The 21,139-nt window shown below is 40.0% G+C and overlaps 1 protein-coding gene across 1 annotated transcript in view; it reads right to left on the bottom strand.

Annotated features, from left to right (window-relative positions):
• Nucleotides 1–12,465: 12,465 nt before the first annotated feature.
• ZSWIM6 (zinc finger SWIM-type containing 6) overlaps nt 12,466–21,139 on the bottom strand; it is a 190,010-nt gene continuing 181,336 nt past the window's right edge. Inside the window, exons 11-14 of the mRNA XM_027604835.2 lie at nt 19,459–19,616; nt 18,643–18,806; nt 16,824–16,905; nt 12,466–15,194 (exon numbers count right to left, since the gene is read on the bottom strand). Of these exons, the coding sequence (XP_027460636.1) occupies nt 14,332–15,194; nt 16,824–16,905; nt 18,643–18,806; nt 19,459–19,616 (1,267 nt within the window). The 3' untranslated portion in view covers nt 12,466–14,331. The remainder of the gene's footprint in view (nt 15,195–16,823; nt 16,906–18,642; nt 18,807–19,458; nt 19,617–21,139) is intronic.

Here is a 21,139-nt window from a genome sequence, read left to right as displayed (position 1 = left end):
ATATTGTTTCCAGTTTGGCTTTGATGCTAAGTGAAGAGGAAAGAGGCTGTTCTCGTCCTTTCCTATCTTCAAACTGGGTTCCCTGTGCAGGAGCGATTTGCATCACATTATATTAAGTCACAAAAGGCTAAATATTAATCACCAAAACACTTCAAGTTTTACAGCTTGTGTGAACATTCAGGAAGTAACATTTTCCACTACTCGTTCAACTTTCCTGCATGTCTGAAAATTTCAGAGTAAACAGTTGGGTAAAGGAAAACAAGAAAAATAAAAATATAAGGAAAGAATAGGGACCATTATTCCCTTATCTAACCTTTAAGCAATCCAAGATTTTCCACAATGTAGAAAGTATAAAATTCTTGCCCAGTGACAGGACAAAACAGGAAAAAGTCAAAATATTCATAAGGCAGTTATATCCGTAAGGTTATAGATCTGTAAGGCTGCCTGTCAATAGGTCATTAGTGTTCCTGGCATAGAAGACACCAAAAATAATGCTTGCACATTTGAAAATCAATCTCTCTACTCTGGAATCCCACACCCAGTAAATAAAAGGGACCCCATTTCCTTGGCCACGTCTGTGCTCTCTGACGCTCCTCCTTATGTCCGGGGCCAAGCCATAGCGCGTTCTTCCCTGGCATCGGCCAAACTAGAACTACTAAGAAGAGAAGGTCCTTCTCTGGTGAAGAATGGTGAGACGTGAGCATCAGAAGTTTGTTTCCTATCTGTGGTGGAACAATTTTAAGAGAAGAAAGCCAATATCCAGTGAACAAAGATAAGGACTCAGAGGACTCAGGGCTAGGAGAATCCACTTGGAGGTCAAGAAGGTGAGGAAGGACAGGCAAGAGTCTATGTCAGAATAACAATTAAATCAGGGAAATGAACGTTTTCAGGACTCTCTATTCTGGATCAAATTATCTTCATTCATTCCCTGATCTTTCTCCTGAACAAACCCCTTCTTTAAAGCACCCCATGGGTGTCTTAGGGGCGTCTCAAATAGAATGTGTGAAACTCAACTCCTGATCTTCCCCCACAAAAATTGCTCCCCAGCATCTTCTCCATTTCAGTTGCTGGCAACATCTTCCCCCCCAGGTGCCCACGTTTACAAATCTGGGAGTCATTTTTGATGCCTTTCTCACGCGTCACATCTACTATCAGGAAACGGCCCAGCTTGCCAGATGTACAGACTCTAACCACCTGTCCCCATCTCCACTGACTCGCGCAGGGCCAGGCTCTATGATGTCTTGCCTGGCTTTTTCTAACAGCCTCCTAATTTGTCTCGCTGTATCCCACCTGCCCTCCTAACCACATGGCAGCCAGTGACTGGCTTCTCATCTCACTTATAAATCAGGTCAGACGATGCCTCTCTCTACTCTGAATCCTTCAAATAGAGTAAAGATCTTCACCATGCCCTACAAGCCTCTATAGGAAATAACGGTAAAAAAATAATTTTGATATAGTCCAGCTCCCCTACTCTTTGGTCTTATCTCCTCCCTCTCTCTGCTTCTTACTGTCCCCACACCCTGTTCTCTCCCAGCCACAGTCCTTTCCCTTTGCTGACCTCAGATAAGGCAAGTGTGTGCTCACACTTCTACCTCAGGTTCTGTGCACTTGCTGCTCCTAGTGCCTGAAACACGCATCTGCCAGACATGAGAATGGTCAGCTTCCTCCCCCACTTCCCTCACGAATCTGTCCATATTTCACCGTGAAAGCAGACCTCTCTGACTGTTCTACCCCAAATAGCACCCGTCCCCCTGCTTTTCCTTATAACGCACATCATCAGCTAATAATTATTTATGGCTTTCTCCCACTTAGAATATATGCACCACGAGAAAAGGCATTTTTCATTCATTACTTGTCTTCTTAGAGCCTAGAATGATGGCTGTCATGTGGTAGGCACACAAAAGATGTTTGCGAAAGGAACCATTCCAATACGTCTCACATTTCAATCTCTTTTACCCAACCTAGCTTGAATCGGCTCTCATACCGCTGTAGAACAGTTAAACTTAAATTTTACTTCAGTCCTGTTTCTTTCACAAAAATACATCAGATTATGTAATGATACTGGTTTTTTCCCTACGTCTTCCATTCTCCTCAGTGGCCATTTATTAATTCCTGAAATAGATGCCATTTAACAATGTTTTCCAGCAATTTGGTAAAAGCTCAGGTTTCCTTTGCTACTATATTATATAATATTGTGACTACAGTGACTTAATAATTTTATTCAAATGACAATACTTGAAAGTCATGAAACATTCATTCCCCCCCAAAACTATAGTTTCTATTCTTAAATGAAATCACAAATCCAGAGCAGGGAACTGTGGAACTCTACAGTCCAAGCCCCTAATTAGGAACAAGTTTTCTCACCTCTGAATTATCTAACCCTTCTTCCATTTCTCCTCCTGCTAATCAAATTTCAACAATCTCAGGACTTTTTCTAGCACTGGCCCATTGGAAGGTAAGAAAATGTGTACCTACCACATCTGTTTGTCTACTTGACCACAGTCTTAACCCAGGGGTGGAAGTCATGTGGTTCAAGAATGTTGGCTAAAATGGGAATGAGAAAGTAATGTGAGTTCATTCTTCTGACATCCTTGAGCTCCACCTTTTTTCTGAAGGCCCAGAATCATTTTAAGATCTCTCCACAAAGGTGGTCAAAATAATTCTCCATCAGGGTAGCTCTCAAACTCTACACTGCTCCTCCAAGACACCGTTGTTCCTCTGACACCACCCCTCTTGACTCTTGGGCCGTCCACTTCATTAAGAAATGTCTGTTTTAATGGACCCACATGAACTCATATTTACCCTTAGGCAGCATTAACTTTCAAAAAACCAAGAATAAACTTGCAAAACAGAGCCAAACCCTCATACCATTTTATAGTTTTAATTTTTATTTCTAATGGGATTTTAAAATGTCACCACAAACTCACTTATTTTAACTTCCACCTATTGACTTAAAACTCTTTAACATTGGGAATGCACTGTTAAGATTGGATATAAAACAGAAACTTTAAAAATATTTCAAGGGATTAAGTATTTTAAAAAATGTAGTTTTAAAAAGCATATTTGTCAATATTACTTCTGGGTATATAGCCACAAGAACTAAAAGCAGAGTATCAAAGAGATTTTAAGTATCCGTGTTACAGCAGCACCATATATGATAGCCAAGAGCTGGAAGCTACCCAAATGAACATTGATGGATGAATAAACAAAATGTGATATTATATATATATAAAATGAAATACGACACAGCTTTAAAAAAAAAATAAAGGAAAACCTAACCCACACTTCTATGGTCAATCTATGACAAAAGAGGCAAGAATATACAATGGGGAAAAGACAGCCTTTTCTCCCCCCACCGCGTCCCCCCAAGCAGACAGCCTTTTCAATAAAAGGTGTTGAGGAAAACTGGGCAGCTACATGCAAAGGAATGAAACTGGGCCATTTTCTTACACCATATACAAAAATAAACTCCAAACAGATTTAAAGACCTAAATGTGGGACCTGAACCCACAGAACTCCTAAAAGAAAACACAGGCAGTAATTTCTTAGATATTAGCAACAGCAACATATTTATGGCTATGTCTCCCTCAGGCAACGGAAACCAAAGCAAAAATAAACTATAGAGACTACACCAAAATAAAAGCTTTTGTACAACAAAGGGAATCATCAACAAAACAAAAAGGCAACATACTGAATGAGAGAGGGTATCTGCAAATGATATATCTGATAAGGGGTTATCTATCCAAAATATATAATATCCAAACTTATACAACTTAACACCAAAAAACAAAAAAAAACCCAAAAAGACAAAAAAAAATAATCGGACTGAAAAATGGGCAGAGGACCTGAATAGACATTTTTCCAGAGAAGACATACGAATGGCCAATAGACACATGAAAAGATGTTCAATATAACTAAATCATGAGAGAAATGTAGATGAAAACCACAGTGAGATATCACCTCACAACAGTCAGAATAGCTAGTATCAAAGAGACAGGAAATAACAAGAGCTGGTGAGGATATGGAGAAAAAGGAACCCACATGACCCATTGGTGGGAAAGTAAACTGGGGCAACCACTGTGAAAAACAGTACGGAGCTCAACAAATTAAAAATACAAATGCAGGGCGCCTCGGTGGCTCCGTCTGTTGAGTGGCTGACTCTTGGTCTCAGCTAAGGTCCCGATCTCAGTGTCATCAGTTCAAGCCCTGAGTTGGGCTTCATGCTGGGTGGGGAATCTACTTAAAAAAACAGTTTTTCTCTAGAGGGGGCGGAGCAAGATGGCGGAGGAGTAGGAGACCTGGATTTCATCTGGTCTCGGGAATTCAGCTGAATAGGGATCAAACCATTCTGAACACCTACAAACTCAACAGGAGATCGAAGAGGAGAGTAGCAACAACTCTCTGAACAGAGAAGCGACCACTTTCTGGAAGGTAGGACGTGTGGAGAAGTGAATCCGAGGCGATATTCGGGAGGATAGACGGGGGGGGGGGGGGGGGGGGGGAGGCCTCCGACGGCTGCTTCTGGCAAGTGCTAGAGCCGCGGAGCACAAAATCGGACCTTTTAGAAGTCGGCTCCACGGAGGGACGTCGCTCCAGTGGCTAAGCGGGGGGTGGAACCCTCGTAGGACAGTGTAGTCTCAGGACCCTCGGGGTCACAGAAAGACTGGGGGTGCCTGAGTGCGGCAGAGCTCCCAGGTATCGGAGCGGGGAAGCCGGCTGCAGAGACGGAGCCGAGGCGTGGGCTCTCAGCTCGGGGTGGCCATAAACTGTGATCCGCGGCCCAGTCGGGCCACTGCTCCTCCAGCAGGGACCCAACAAGCGGCAGATCCGGGGAGACTCCTCTTCCTCCCCCGGGAGGAGCGGCGCAGGAGCGCTCCGCAGGGATCTGCTGGGTTTGGAGACTCCACAGGGGGCCGGGTGCCAGAGATAGAAACGATCGGTCACAGGCTGGGTGAGCACGGAGTGCGGCCAGAGACCGGGGACACGGGAGTGACTGACTGCTTTTCTCTAGGGGCGCACTGAGGAGCGGAGCCCCGAGTTCTTGCCTCCTCTGGGGCGGAGATTGGGAGGCTGCCATTTTCACTGTCCTCCTCCAAAGCCGTTCGGAAAGCTTGCAGGGAACAAAAGCACCTGAGAGCAAACCCAAGCAGCTTGCTTAGCCGGGACCGACAAGGGCGGGGCAATTCCACCTCCGGCAAAGACATTTGGGAACCACGGCAACAGGCCCCTCCCCCAGAAGATCAGCACAAACAGCCAGCAAGCTAAGATCAAGTTTACCGATCAAGGAGAACGGGAGAACTCCAGCGCTAGGGGAATACTGCACATAGAATTCATGGCTTTTTTTACCATGATTCATTAGTTTTTTGAAGTTAATTTTTTTAACTGTTTTTTAAATTTCTCTTTTTCCCTTTTTCAACCAACATCTTATCAATCCCTTTTAAAAAAAAAACATTTTTCATTTTTAGAGTCATATTTTATCCCTTCATAGTAGTTACCCTTATTTTTGGCATATATATATAAGTTGTTCTCTCTTTAAAATTTTGAGATACAGTTTCTTCTAACAGATCAAAATAGACCCTAAATCACTAGTGTATGGCTTTGTTCTAGTCTCCTGCCTGTGGATCACATTCTCTCCCTTTTTTTCTTAAATCTTCTTTCCTTTTTCAAACTTCTTATCGTATCAATTCCTTTTATAAAATCTTTTATAATTTTCAACTTTACAGTCATCTTCCATCCCTTCATTGTATCAACCCTTATTTTGTACATATATAAGTCTTTCTTCCTTTAAAATTTTAGGAGGCACTTTTTTCTAACAGACCAAAATATGCCCAAAATCTAGTCTATGGCACTGATCTATGCACTAGCCTGATCATATTTGATCATATTCGGGTTTTTTTGTATTGTTCTGTTTTTGTTTTTAATCTTTTTGTTTTTTTCTTTCTTTCTTTTCTCTTTCTTTTTTCTTTCTTTCCCTTTCTTTTCACCTGATTTCAGGTCTTTCCTGATTTGTATAGAGTATATTTGCTGGGGACGTTCTTAATCTGTTGGTATTTTGTTCTCTCATTCACCTATTCTCCTCTGGACAAAATGACAAGACGAAAAAAATCACCTCAGCAAAAAGAACAAGAGATAGTACCGTCAGCCAGGGACCTACTCAATATGGACATTAGTATGATGTCGGACCTAGACTTCAGAATCATGACTCTAAAGATACTAGCTGGGCTTGAAAAAAGCGTGGAAGTTTAATTAGAGAAACCCTTTCTGGAGAAATAAAAGAACTAAAATCTAACCAAGTCGAAATCAAAAAGGCTATTAATGAGGTGCAATCAAATATGGGGGCACTGACTGCTAGGATAAATGAGGCAGAAGAGAGAATCAGCGATATAGAAGACCAAATGATGGAAAATAAAGAGGCTGAGAAAAAGAGAGAAACAACTACAGGATCACGAGGGCAGAATTCGAGAGATAAGTGATACAATAAGACAAAACAACATTAGAATAATTGGGATCCCAGAAGAAGAAGAAAGAGAGAGAGGGGCAGAAGGTATATGCAGCCAAGAATACTATATCCAGCTAGGCTCTCATTGAATATGGAAGGAGAGATAAAAAGCTTCCAGGACAAACAAAAACTAAAGGAATTTGCAAACACGAAACCAGCCCTCCAAGAAATATTGAAAGGGGTCCTCTAAGCAAAGAGAGAGCCTAAAAGCAGCACAGATCAGAAAGGAACAGAGACAATATACAGTCACAATCACCTTACAGGCAATACAATGGCACTAAATTCATACCTTTCAATAGTTACCCTGAATGTAAATGGGCTAAATGCCACAATCAAAAGACACAGGCTATCAGATTGGATTAAAAAACAAGACCTATCAATATGCTGTCTGCAAGAGACTCATTTTAGACCCAAAGACACCCCCAGATTGAAAGTGAGGGGGTGGAAAACCATTTACCATGCTAATGGACACCAAAAGAAAGCTGGGGTGGCAATCCTCATATGAGACAAATTAGATTTTAAACCAAAGACTGTAATAAGAGATGAGGAAGGACACTATATCCTACTTAAAGGTTCTATCGAACAAGAAGATCTAACAATTGTAAATATCTATGCCCCGAACATGGGAGCAGCCAATTATATCAGGCAATTAATAACAAAAGCGAAGAAACACATTGACAGCAATACAATAATAGTGGGGGACTTTAACACCCCCCTGACTGAAATGGACAGATCATCTAAGCAAAAGATCAACAAGGAAATAAAGACTTTAAATGACACACTGGACGAAATGGACTTCACAGACGTATTCAGAACATTCCATCCCAAAGCAACGGAATACACATTCTTCTCTAGTGCCCATGGAACATTCTCCAGAATTGATCACATCCTAGGTCACAAATCAGGTCTCAACCGGTACCAAAAGATTGGGATTATTCCCTGCATATTTTCAGACCACAATGCTTTGAAACTAGAACTCAATCACAAGAGGAAAGTTGGAAAGAACTCAAATGCATGGAGGCTAAAGAGCATCCTACTAAGGAATGAATGGGTCAACCAGGAAATTAAAGAAGAATTAAAAAAATTCATGGAAACCAATGAAAATGAAAACACAACTGTTCAAAATCTTTGGGATACAGCAAAGGCAGTCCTGAGAGGAAAGTATATAGCAATACAAGCGTTTCTCAAGAAACAAGAAAGGTCTCAAATACACAACCTAACCCTACACCTAAAGAAGCTGGAGAAAGAACAGCAAATAAAGCCTAAACCCAGCAGGAGAAGAGAAATCATAAAGATCAGAGCAGAAATCAATGAAATAGAAACCAAAAGAAGAGTAGAACAGATCAACGAAACTAGGAGCTGGTTCTTTGAAAGAATTAACAAGATTGATAAACCCCTGGCCAGACTTATCAAAAAGAAAAGAGAAATGACCCAAATCAACAAAATCATGAATGAAAGAGGAGAGATCACAACCAACACCAAAGAAATACAAACAATTATAAGAACATATTATGAGCAACTCTATGTCAGCAAATTAGATAACCTGGAAGAAATGGGTGCATTCCTAGAGATGTATCAACTACCAAAACTGAACCAGGAAGAAATAGAAAATCTGAACAGACTTATAACCACTAAGGAAATTGAAACAGTCATCAAAAATCTCCCAACAAACAAAAGCCCAGGGCCAGATGGCTTCCCAGGGGAATTCTATCAGACATTTAAAGGAGAATTAATACCTATTCTCCTGAAACTGTTCCAAAAAATAGAAATGGAAGGAAAACTTCCAAACTCCTTTTATGAGGCCACCATTACCTTGATCCCAAAACCAGACAAAGACCCCATCAAAAAGGAGAACTACAGACCAATATCCTTGATGAACATGGATGCAAAAATTCTCACCAAAATACTAGCCAATAGGATCCAACAGTACATTAAAAGGATTATTCACCATGACCAAGTGGGATTTATCCCTGAGCTGCAAGGCTGGTTCAACATCCACAAATCAATCAACGTGATACATTAACAAAAGAAAGAACAAGAATCATATGATCCTCTCAATAGATGCAGAAAAAGCATTTGACAAAGTACGGCATCCTTTCTTGATCAAAACTCTAAAGAGTATAGGGATAAAGGGTACATACCTCAATATCAAAAAAGCCATCTATGAAAAACCTACAGCAAATATCATTCTCAATGGGGAAAAGCTGAGAGCTTTTCCCCTAAGGTCAGGAACGTGTCAGGGATGTCCACTCTCACCACTGCTATTCAACATAGTATTAGAAGTCCTAGCCACAGCAACCAGACAACAAAAAGAAATCAAAGGCATCCAGATCGGCAAAGAGGAAGTCAAACTCTCACTCTTTGCAGATGATATGATACTGTATGTGGAAAACCCAAAAGACTCCACCCCAAAACTGCTAGAACTCATACAGGAATTCAGTCAAGTAGCAGGATATAAAATCAATGCACAGAAATCAGTGGCATTCCTATACACCAACAACAAGACAGAAGAGAGACAAATCAAGGAGTCGATCCCATTTACAAGTGCACCCAAAACCATAAGATACCTAGGAATAAATTTAACCAAAGAGGCAAAGGATCTGTACTCAGAAAACTATAAAATACTCATGAAAGAAGTTGAAGAAGACACAAAGAAATGGAAAAACATTCCATGCTCATGGATTGGAAGAACAAACACTGGGAAGATGTCAATGCTACCTAGAGCAATCTACACATTCATCGCAATCCCCATCAAAATACCATTCACTATTTTCAAAGAAATGGAACAAATAATCCTAAAATTTGTATGGAACCAGAAGAGACCCCGAATAGCCAGAGGAATATTGAAAAAGCAAAGCAAAGCTGGCGGCATCACAATTCCGGACTTCCAGCTCTATTACAAAGCTGTCATCTTCAAGACAGTATGGTACTGGCACAAAAACAGACACATAGATCAATGGAACAGAATAGAGAGCCCAGAAATGGACCCTCAACTCTATGGTCAACTCATCTTTGACAAAGCAGGAAAGAATGTCCAATGGAAAAAAGACAGTCTCTACAACAAATGGTGTTGGGAAAATTGGACAGCCACATGCAGAAAAATGAAACTGGACCATTTCCTTACACCACACACAAAAATAGACTCCAAATGGTTGAAAGACCTAAACGTGAGACAGGAGTCCATCCAAATCCTAAAGAACACAGGCAGCAACCTCTTCGACCTCAGCTGCAGCCACTTCTTCCTAGAAACACTGCCAAAAGGGAAGCAAGAGCAAAAATGAACTATTGGGATTTCATCAAGATAAAAAGCTTTTGCACAGCAAAAGAAACAGTCCACAAAACCAAAAGACAACCAACAGAATGGGAGAAAATATTTGCAAATAACATATCAGATAAAGGGCTAGTATCCAAAATCTATAAAGAACTTATCAAACCCAATACCCAAAGAGCAAATAATCCAATCAAGAAATGGGCAGAAGACATGAACAGACATTTTTCCAAAGAAGACATCCAAATGGCCAACAGACACATGAAAAAGCGCTCAACATCGCTTGGCATCAGGGAAATTCAAATCAGAACCTCAATGAGATACCACTTCACACCAGTCAGAATGGCTAAAATTAACAAGTCAGGAAACGACAGATGCTGGCGGGGATGTGGAGAAAGGGGAACCCTCCTACACTGTTGGTGGGAATGCAAGCTGGTGCAGCCACTCTGGAAAACAGTACAGAGGTTCCTCAAACAGTTGAAAATAGAGCTACCCTACGATCCACCAATTGCACTACTGGGTATTTACCACAAAGATACAAATGTAGGGATCCGAAGGGGTACGTGCACCCCAATGTTTATAGCAGCAATGTCCACAATAGCCAAAGTGTGGAAAAAGCCAAGATGTCCATCGACAGATGAATGGATAAAGAAAATGTGGTATATATACACAATGGAATATTATGCAGCCATCAAAAGGAATGAGATCTTGCCATTTTCAACGACGTGGATGGAACTGGAGGGTGTTATGCTGAGTGAAATAAGTCAATCAGAGAAAGACATGTATCATATGACCTCACTGATATGAGCAATTCTTAATCTCAGTTAACAAACTGAGTGTTGCTGGAGTGGTGGGCGGTGGGAGGAATGGGGTGGCTGGGTGATAGACATTGGGGAGGGTATGTGCTATGGTGAGCGCTGTGAATTGTGCAAGACTGTTGAATCACAGATCTGTACCTCTGAAACAAATAATGCAAGATATGTTAGGAAAAAAAAAGAAGATAGCAGGAGGGGAAGATTGAAGGGGGGAATTCGGAGGGGGAGACGAACCATGAGAGACGATGGACTCTGAAAAACAAACTGAGGGTTCTAGAGGGGAGGGCGGTGGGGGGATGGGTTAGCCTGGTGATGGGTATTAAGGAGGGCACATTCTGCGTGGAGCACTGGGTGTTATGCACAAACAATGAATCATGGAACACTACATCAAGAACTAATGATGTAATGTATGGTGATTAACAATAAAAAAATTTAAAAAAACCAGAAAAAACCCCAAAACACACAAATGCCATATGGTCCAGTAATTCCACTATTGGGTATTTACCCAAAGAAAATGAAAATACTAATTCGAAAAGATACACACACCTCTATGTTTATTGGAGCATTACTTATAATAGCCAAGATATGGAAGCAACCCACGTGTCCACTGATGGATGAATGGATAAAGAAGATGTGGTATATATGCGCAAAGGAATAGTACTCAGCCATAAAGAAGAATGAGACCTTGCCATTTGTGAGGCAACATGGATGATGTAGAGGATATTATGCCAAGCGAAATAAGTCAGACAGAAAGACAAATACCACATGATTTCACTTATATGTGGAATTTAAAAATCAAAACAAACTCATAAATACAGAAAATAAACTGTTGGGGGGCAGCAAAATAGGTGAAGGGGATTAAGATACTAACTTCCTGTTATAAAATAAGTCACGGAGATAAAGTACAACACAGGGAATGCAGTCATGTTGTACATGTCGTTGTATGCTGACAGATGGTAACTATATTGATCACCAAATACTCACTATGTATAGAATTGTTGAATCGCTATGTTATATACCTGAAAGTAATATAACACTCTATGTCAACTATAATTCAATAATAAATTGTTTTTTAAAAAGGAAGAAAAACCTGTAACATGCTACAACATGGATGGATCTTGAGGACACTATACTAAGTGAAAGTAGCCAAACGCAAAGAATACTGCATAATTGCACTTATATGAGGTGTCTAAGGTAATCAAATTCACAGAAACAGAAAGAATGGTGGTGGGAGAAAGGGGAAAAAGGGCAGTTGTTTAATGGGTATAAAATTTAGTTCTATAAGATGAAGAAGTTCTAGACATATTGCACAACAATGTAAATATATTTAACACTACCGAACTGTACACTTTAAAAAAAAGTGATTAACACGATGTTTGTGATGTGGTTTTTCACACACACACACACAATCTACATGTACCATTTTGCTATACATCTTTGATGGTGATGGGATGGGACAAATGTTTATAATGTGTATGTAGCATTTACTCCCTATAATGCAATTTCCTTTGAAACCCCACACACAGAAAACTCTCTCACAAACTCAGCATTTATTAAATATATCAAGTCCTGAGCATCTTATATTATAGTTTATTAATTAGGGAGGAAGGACCAAATGTACAGACTGAGGAAAAATTAGCTATTCTGTCTTGTATTTTATCTTTGTGATTATCTGATTCACGTCGGTCTTCTCCAAGCAGACTGTAAGCTCCAGTGCCTAGTTTTGTTCACCATTTTATCTCCAGGGCCTAGAAAATAGTACATAAATATTTACCAGATGAATGAGTATAGTATTAAACACTTGGAGATGTGGTAACATCCAGGCCTATAATCACCAAATTCAAGTGTAACACGAGATATACCATAAAGGAGGCAGAATCAACTTTCAAAAAACTAATTTTAATCAAAACAAAATTGTTGATCATTAACAAGTTTATAAAACAGTGATTTAGTTACATAAATAAATTGATATCAGTGTATCAAATCTTAATTACTTTCAACTTCATGAGCATGTTTACATGGGTGATGAAGTACAACCTTTTTTTTTTCTTTTTACCTATTATAATAAATAAAATGGAGCGCATGAAATAGTTCTTCTAAACAAAAATACCTACAAACATACCTCTAGCATGTTCTCTAATGAAGGGAACAGGAGACACTGGACAACTTTTGCACCAAAACATAAAAATTGCTTTAAAAAGCACAAAGTTACAGAACCATCAGCTAAAGTAAAGACACTATACTGTAACCAAAGTTGGTATTTAATAATATAATGAACAGTTTGGTAGTTAGATCTCCAGTTTGGTTATTTTAAAGCATTAAGACAAGGCAAGATAGAAGGCTGCTTTTGTTTTGAGTAATTCTAGAGAAAATAAAATATATTTAAAAAAAAAGAAAGAAAACTGAAAAGTAGAACAGTCATACCTACACAACTTTCTGTCCTGCACAAAGTCAAAATACCTATGCAGAATAGATATATAATATATATAATGTTATTTGTGCACAAAGGTTAGCTTATTATTAGCTCACTGCAAAGGCGTAATGTATCATATGTCAATTGTTTTGGAAAACATTTTCCATTTTGTGTCAAAAGGATATTTCTTTTAAGTTTCCTAGGCTAGGAGGCACGAACCCCAATTCCGGCATACTGTATATTCTTAATGCTAAGGCTTGCTGCTCTGGCTGTGTATTTTGTTGTCCCTCTTTATTCTAGTGCCTGTTACAAGCATGTGTGGTACAGTGGTTGTTGTTGGTGGTGTGTGTCTGGTGTCTGTGTGTATACATATATATATGTATACATAAGCTGTATAAATATATATACATATATAATCTCTCCCAATAAGATCTCAGTCCAACCATGCAATCCAAAAGGCGGCTCTGCATAGATGCCCAGCATAAAGTTCACCGCCTGAGCCAACCCTGAAGCAAGGCGCACTTTTAGTCCTTCTGATAGGTTTTCTCTGTTTTTTTTTTTGTTTTTGTTTAAAACCAAGCTACTGCAGCTTCAAGTATTTTGCATTACATAGAATATTTTTTATAAATTAGTTAATGTTATATTTTCAATATTCAGACATATACTATAATATATATACAGTACAATAAATGCTCTCATTCTTTTTTTAATTTTTTTTTTTTTTTGATAAATCCCTGAGAATGTATGTTGACAGTCGCTAAGTTTCCACATGCACAAGCATCGTGTGCCATGCTTCTGGACGAACAGCACTGCAAAGCCACGTGGGTCAGCCTTTTAACTATTAGTATTTCATTTTGTTGGTTTGTTTAAATATGCTGAAAATGTAAAGATGAGTTACAAAGGAGTAAAGCTGAATCCATTCGAGGTACTTATCACAGGATGGAGGTGTTTTGTTTGGTTTTTAAAGCCATTTCAATTATTTTTTTTGAGGCTGTGAACGTATACAGAAAACAGGAGAGCTATGTGGACTTTCGCCACTTGACAACATATACTCAGTGTAAACCAAACCTTTTTAACCTCTCTCTCATACAAAACCAAAAAAAAAAAAAAAAAAATTATAATAAAAGGAAAGAAAAAAAGTAAGAAAAAGGGAAAAAATTAAAAACACACAAACTTTCACAACATGACAATTTAGTCTGCAAACGCAATAGAACTATACACATATAATACCGGTGTGGCTCTGTTCTTTAAGTTAAAAAGGGTACAAAGGCAGGCTCAAGTAAAAACAAACCATCCCTCCCATTCCCACCCCCCACCCCCATTCATACAAGTTCTATCAACCAAACCTCTCCCGAACCAACATCATCAGTTTCTTTTTGCCTTTGTAGATTTGTTTCAGGTTATCAATAAACTGTGTAAACTGAATGTGTCCATCATGCGCCATTAAGAAGGTCTCTCGGGCCTTGCTGAGGAACTCGATAAACTCACTATAATGCCGAGGACTGATGTGTGTGAGTCGTGAATGCGTCGTGTTGATGTAGGCCCCAATTGTGGCATCCAAGAGTTGCCTCAAGGGGGCCTTGTCCAGTGACATGAGCTTACCAGAGTTCCTCCTTCCGTGAAGTCCCACCATGCCAGGAGTGGTCAGAGTGCATCTGCGCAAAATGTCTGACAGTACCGTTGCACACTTGACACTCTTGACCACCAGAGGTATTATAGCTGCAAGCTCATTTTTACCAAGGGAGTGGCTGAGTGCACAGGCCCACAAAACATCATTAATGGCAGGGTGTGTGTCCTGATTGTAGCTCAGGTTGAGATGCGTCATGGCCAGGGTGGCCAGCTTGTAGGCCCTCATGGGGTACCCGCGGTGCTCCATGTACCGTGCTATTGTAAAGAGCTGGGTGTAGCTCATGCCAGTCGTAGCAGCGTCAAGAACAATTTGGTACGCCGTCTCGAAAGCTATGTGATCCTTTTCACACAAGGTCAGCGCGGAGAGGGCACAGTTCTGAGGGTCCTTCATGGCACACTGCAATGCAAGTGTCCGGGCACTGCTGGCCAGCTTTTCCTGCTGGTGGCAGTCCAGGTGGAGGCGGACAATGGTGCTGTTGGACATCACGGTGGTCGCAACTATACTTGTGGCCTCAGTGGGAGTAAAGAGGGTAAACCAGCTCTGCATGATGCTGTCCAGGGCATAAACACCTTCAAGGAACACAGAGAAGCCCTATTACTGATGAGGAGGCTGCCCAGAGGTCTTGCCTTATGTCCACCTCATAATCAATGCTTACATGGTTAACCAGCACAGGACATGAGCTAGGCCGGAGAATCCTGTAAGGTAATGGGCCTGGGAGCAACCTCTTAGAATAAGGTCATTAGAGACTGTTATTCAGGGAAATGCCTGAAAGGAACATGAACTTCCTGTAATCAACTTCCTCGGGAGCTGGTATTTGCACTGTGCTGCTTTGCCATTTCAGAAAATGGCTTTTTGCTAATGAGTTCTAGTTCACTGGGGCCTCCTGTCAGTTCCCCACTACAGAATCTGAGGCAGAAGAAACTACGACTCTCACCAAAATACAGACTTTTTATGTGGTACGTGTGTTTGTAACTTTCAAGTATACACAATACAAAATGATTTAAGACACACAAAGAAGCAGAAAAATGTGCACCATCGTCAAGAGAAAAGAGTCAACAGAAGCAGACCTATGGATGACTCAGATGTTGGAAATAACTGACAAGATCTTTATAAAATAACCATTTTAAGTGCAGAGACCCAATATGCCTGAGCCATATAGGAAAAGCCTAACTTTGAGTGATTTAAAGAGAAGGTACGAAAATCTCAAAGAGAAGTTAGGTATATACCTTGGTACAGGGTTAGGGAAGTTGTACAGCAGTTCTTCAACTGGTATTATCTTTGTATTGCTTCACTGAAGCATCACTTCAACAATTTAATAATATAATTTTTATATTAAGACCAATTTCCCTTTTTCAAAGTAACAAGCCATTAAGATTAATAAAAGAAAAAAACAAGAATGATTTTACATGATCTAAAAACTGAGGAGGCAGTATCCTCTCAATAAGAAGTGTGTACCTTTTTTTGATGCAAACAGGAAGGGAGACGGACAATTCAACCAACATTTATTTAAGGCAACCACCATTTTGTTTGTTGGCATTCCTACTGGAAATGTAGTTTTCTTTGGGACCGATTTACTGCTAGAGAGGGGAAACAGTTGGTTGATGGTCTCACCAAATGCAGATTATGGGCAACCAGAAGGATCTTCCTATGCCTAGCTTTCACATACCTGAAAGCTGACCTACACCACACCCAGTAATCATTTATCTGCTGGATACAATGACATATGCCCTCAGACGATAAAGAAAAATCTCAGCACAACTAGATAGCTTCATATTATTTTCACTAAAATGGACTGAACCACTAACCCACAGTCTCAAGTTAGTTTCAAAGGTGGTTTCCACCCTACTAAGGATTCACTCTGGAACTCTTTAACATAAAATTATAAACCTGATTATCACAAAAAGTTACCAAAAGCACCTTAAGAGTGACAGAGCACAAAAAAAAGTGTTTACTCAGTGACTTAATTTTAAAAGAGTCTGAAATCCCACAAATGTGATCTTTTGGAAGAAGAACAATGTGAGTGTGTATAACTAAAGGTTGAAGGCAGGGGCTAGGGAAGACCCTGTAGGTTGCTAGGAGGAGCAAGGAGCCTTGGAGAATTCAAGGTAAAAGAGAGAAAACATTCTTATATTTGTAAATGACAAGTTAAATCCGACCATGAGGTCCCTGGGAAAGCTCCCACTCCAGAGTTTACCTACCCACTTCAGTAGCACACGTTACCAGCCACCTCACCATCTCCCGCCGTCGCCAATTTAAGGTTGACAGTGTCATCCGCATAACCTATAAAGACAGAATAACAAAATGTTTCGTAAGATTAGTCTACGTTAATGGAAAAGGAAAACAATTCATCCCAAGGCATAAACTACTAGGAATATTCCCTGCTACCAGAAGGATGGAGAGCCATATCTAGAGCCAAGTTCTGCATATCAATTTGAATTCATTCATGGCTCCCCAGCCTAGGAGACAGAAGGCCCACATTCTACTCCAGGTGGGTTGACTGACCAGATGCAGCATCCTGGGCAAGTTGCTCAATTAATCACTTTTCTCATCTGCAAAATGAAAGGGCTAGACTGCAACATTAAGCATAGTCCATGCCCTCTTCTCCTCCTCAGCTTTAACAAATTCCATGGTTCTAGATTTTTGAGGCTTCTCATGAACGAATTCTGACTAGGAATCCTGATTTGGCAAAGAAGTATTTTAAAATAATCATTTTAATTATCCCTTCAATCTCTGGTTGCTCTTTTTCCTGGTGATCATGAAGATAACCCCAGGTCTACGGAAAGAAATCATTTTTGGCATCATTAGTCATCTGATTTTGTTTTTCACTTTCTAATAAGATCCCCAAATAAAACTATCCATCTCTTGCTGCTTCCCCCATTCAGAACATCCAGGAGATGACATGCCTAAAGCCTCAGAAAGGTGCTGTGGGATTCCTTCTTGGGTCCTAGAGAGAATAAGGCAGGGACTAAGTTTTCAGTAATCTGCCATTTATCCAAAAAAAAAAAAAAAACAAAAAACCTGTCAGAATTCCAAATAACCAGAAAGTTCATTAATGGGTCTTTCTGTATCATACCTCTATGAGGCAACTGATAACAAAAATAAGCCAACTAGCATCAATTTATTTTTAAAAAGAAACTTCTAAAATGTCATTGTGTAGCTTAAATGCAATGCCCTATACTCTCTGCTAGTACAGTACAATATAGGGTAAGTGTACTTTCCTGTAATCTAATCCTTAAGCTTTATTAATCATCATAAGGAGAATCCATAACTAAAAAAACAGATTAATCATCTAATCAGGGCATTCTATTCCCCATACTTAAGGTAATTAGATAACAATTTCCTTCAGTGCTTTTAATGGTGACCAAAAAAAGCAAATGTTAAAAGAGAATTCCTTAGAAAAGTCAGAATATAAACTTTTCAGTCCCTGGTTTACACAGTAATTATTTTTTAGAAACTATAAGGAAGCAAACATCCATCTGTATGACTAACTCAAAATGTCCTTGGTAAAATGTCTAAGCAGGTGTCTGGAAAGGTGAAAACTGGACCCTGGCCCAATCACTCCTCCTTTACCGAATATTCTCAGAGTTATAAAAAGGAGCTAGAATTGCCCATCTATTATGAAAATGCAAACATCAATAAAAATTCACACTACCTCTAAAACTTTAACCCTAACAACTGATTAATACATGATAGTTTCACGTAAGTCTCTTACTAGAGATAATCTCCTCTATTCGCTAAAGGAGAAACAGTGATGTTAAGGCTATAATTCAGAAAATGACCTTTTTTATTGAAGGACAAAAATAGGGCTTCTAAAAGTACAGTCCCTGCATCTCAAGCAGCAGTCTGGTTCGGCTGGGAATGACCGCAGCTCTGAAGCATAGTGCTCTCCTGAAGTGTAACAGTTCTGTGCACTGAAGAGTCACGTGGCTGCACCAAAATATCCAAACAGAAACAACCTGAGATGGTGCCTTTATTTAGCAGTCCTTGGGGCCCCAGGAAAGACCACCAGTCACGTACCTGCAGGCCCAGTTCCAGAGACACTTTCAAAAGAGTGATGTCTGGCAAACTGTCCATGAGAGTTGCTATTTTAAATGCGTCTTGGGCAAGCTTGAAGATGTGGGATGAGGAGTGAATGTTTTTCTGGATGGATTCTAATACTGTTTCCAGCCTCCGAACATCGCCTGCAACAAACAAGGGAAAACCAAACCAAACCAAACCAAACATCAAACAACCACAACACACACACACACACACACACACACACACACACACACACACACACACGAGGAAAAAAAAGGAAACAAAACATAAAGCACAAGTTAATTTACCTGAAATGTTCACATATAGCACAAATGTTACTACAACTTAGGGTCCCAGAGTTACTGAAATGCCTATGAATCACAGTTTCACAAAAAAGATACACCAAGACACACCCTTGGTGACTAAAAGCACCTATTAACCAGAACTAACATGAGAGAGCAAAAAGCCCCCCCAGTTCCTATTACATATTTTTGGTGAATATTTCAGGGAGGAAAAAAAAAAATGTAAGCTAACATTTTAATCTGCTTCTGAACCTGAACCACCATTTATATGGTGTGGTAACTAAACCTAAACTCAGCCAGCACCAAGTTTAATGATGCAATTAAAAGAGGAAAAGGTCAGGTTCAAGTGAGCAGCACCCATCCTACCTCACAGGCTAACATCTAAGGAAAAGGATCCCCTACATCTGGACATTGGCACCACTATTGACAATTTGATAGAAAACATAATCTTTAAAAAAAGAAAAAAGGCAAACTAACACAATAACCATGAGGCCTCAGGACAATCTAGTACCTTTGGCTGCAGTCAGCATGGTGGACGCCAGCTCACACTGCTGGGATTCTATGTGGCTTAGAGTGAACCAACGAGGATACCGGTTGGGAACGACTGACGCAATATGGTGTGGGCGGGTGAGGTCTCCAGTCGGAGCAGTAGATTCCAATACTAGTAACCTGTAATGAGAAGACAAGACAGTTGCTTCCTAGTTATTCTTTGTTCATCCCCTTGGCCACAGGATCTGGTCAGAAGGCAGATGAGTGGGTAGATGGTGGGAGAAACTGTTCAGGTCCTGGGTGCAGGAAGAGCTGGTACAGCTACACTCTGCTATCTGGATGCCAAAGACACCTTGTTAATTGCTCAGTACTCAAACCTAAGAGATTTCTTTTCTTTACCATCATTCAAAAAACTGCAATATTCAAGAAAATTAAGAAAAGGAACACTGAAGAGATCTGAAACACAAAATTTGATGTTCACCTACTGTAAAATTTTTGAATCTTATCACACTCAATAAAAAGTAAAAGCCAACAGAAACTCATAGGCAAGTGAACATTTAAGACTGAGATTACAACAGTCAGGGAACAGTGGATAGCTGAAATGGATAAGCTAACTCATTAAAACACAAAATAAGGGGGGAAGTTAAACAAAAATGGCCTCCTTTCCATAGATTCATACTTCCTGCAGAATTAGTTCCTTATTACTTTAGGAATTTATAGTTAGAATATGTTGTATCAATCCTCTCAGAGATGATGAATGCAAATGATCCAAGTATTTGTGCTTTGACAGCCATGCTTAAATTCAGTGTGATCTCTGATTTCAATCAATCTATCTTTTGATTAAGAATATGTCGACAAATAAAGAACAATTACTGAAAACAGAGCACATGCTTAGCGATCTCTTCCAAATATAAGTACCGAAGAGATTAGCAGGGTAGCTACAACTGCAGTTGTTCCTTCACAGTCATCAAAACACTGACCTTAACTCAAGTATACCAGTGTTAGGGAGTAAGAGCTAAGGACCAAGAGGAATTAACATGGTCAGGTCAGGGTGAGATGCTGGCCTTGGGGTCCCACCCAAGAGCAGTTACTGTTCGGGCAGGCCAAATGCCTCACTTTCTTTTCCTTTTATCTAGGGACAAAGAGATGTTAGCATTAAAGGGTGGCAAGGCAGGCAATTAAGTAATAAGAATTTTGGTGAAGTTGCTATTTATAACTTCTCAAAAAACCCAGAATGTTCCTGTGTTCACCAGCAGATCTTTCCAGAGTTGCTGTAGAGGAAACTAGTTAACAGCCCTGAAAAGATGAGAAAATGAGTGCTAAAAACACCCTTTTCCAGCTCCCTACCCTTCCCCCACTTCCAGAAAGACTAAGAAGCAAGTAAGCTACAGGTCTCTTTTCTTGCCTGTTCCCCTGGTGCCTTAAGATGCTTTAGTAAGTCACACTACCTCCCTTCCACAGCAGTCCTTTAGCAGAAGCAGTGGCAAGAAGAAAAGAGGTGGAAAATAATCCCCTAGTGCCCCACTGATATCCCCCATAAACAAACTGCCTTGGCAGCAACCAAAGACAAACATAAATGAGTTTCTGAGTGTTAGAAAAGCAAGCCTTTCCACTTCACAGATACCTTCCCATAAGCCAGAATCACAGAGAAACCTTATCACACTTTACCCTTCAACTTTACAGTGGTCACAGCAATAGCATCT

This window comes from Zalophus californianus, chromosome 5 (genome assembly GCF_009762305.2).
Source record: "Zalophus californianus isolate mZalCal1 chromosome 5, mZalCal1.pri.v2, whole genome shotgun sequence".
Taxonomy (NCBI): Eukaryota; Metazoa; Chordata; class Mammalia; order Carnivora; family Otariidae; genus Zalophus; species Zalophus californianus.
Note: the sequence above shows the minus strand (reverse complement) of the source record. Positions and strands in the feature narration are given on the sequence as shown.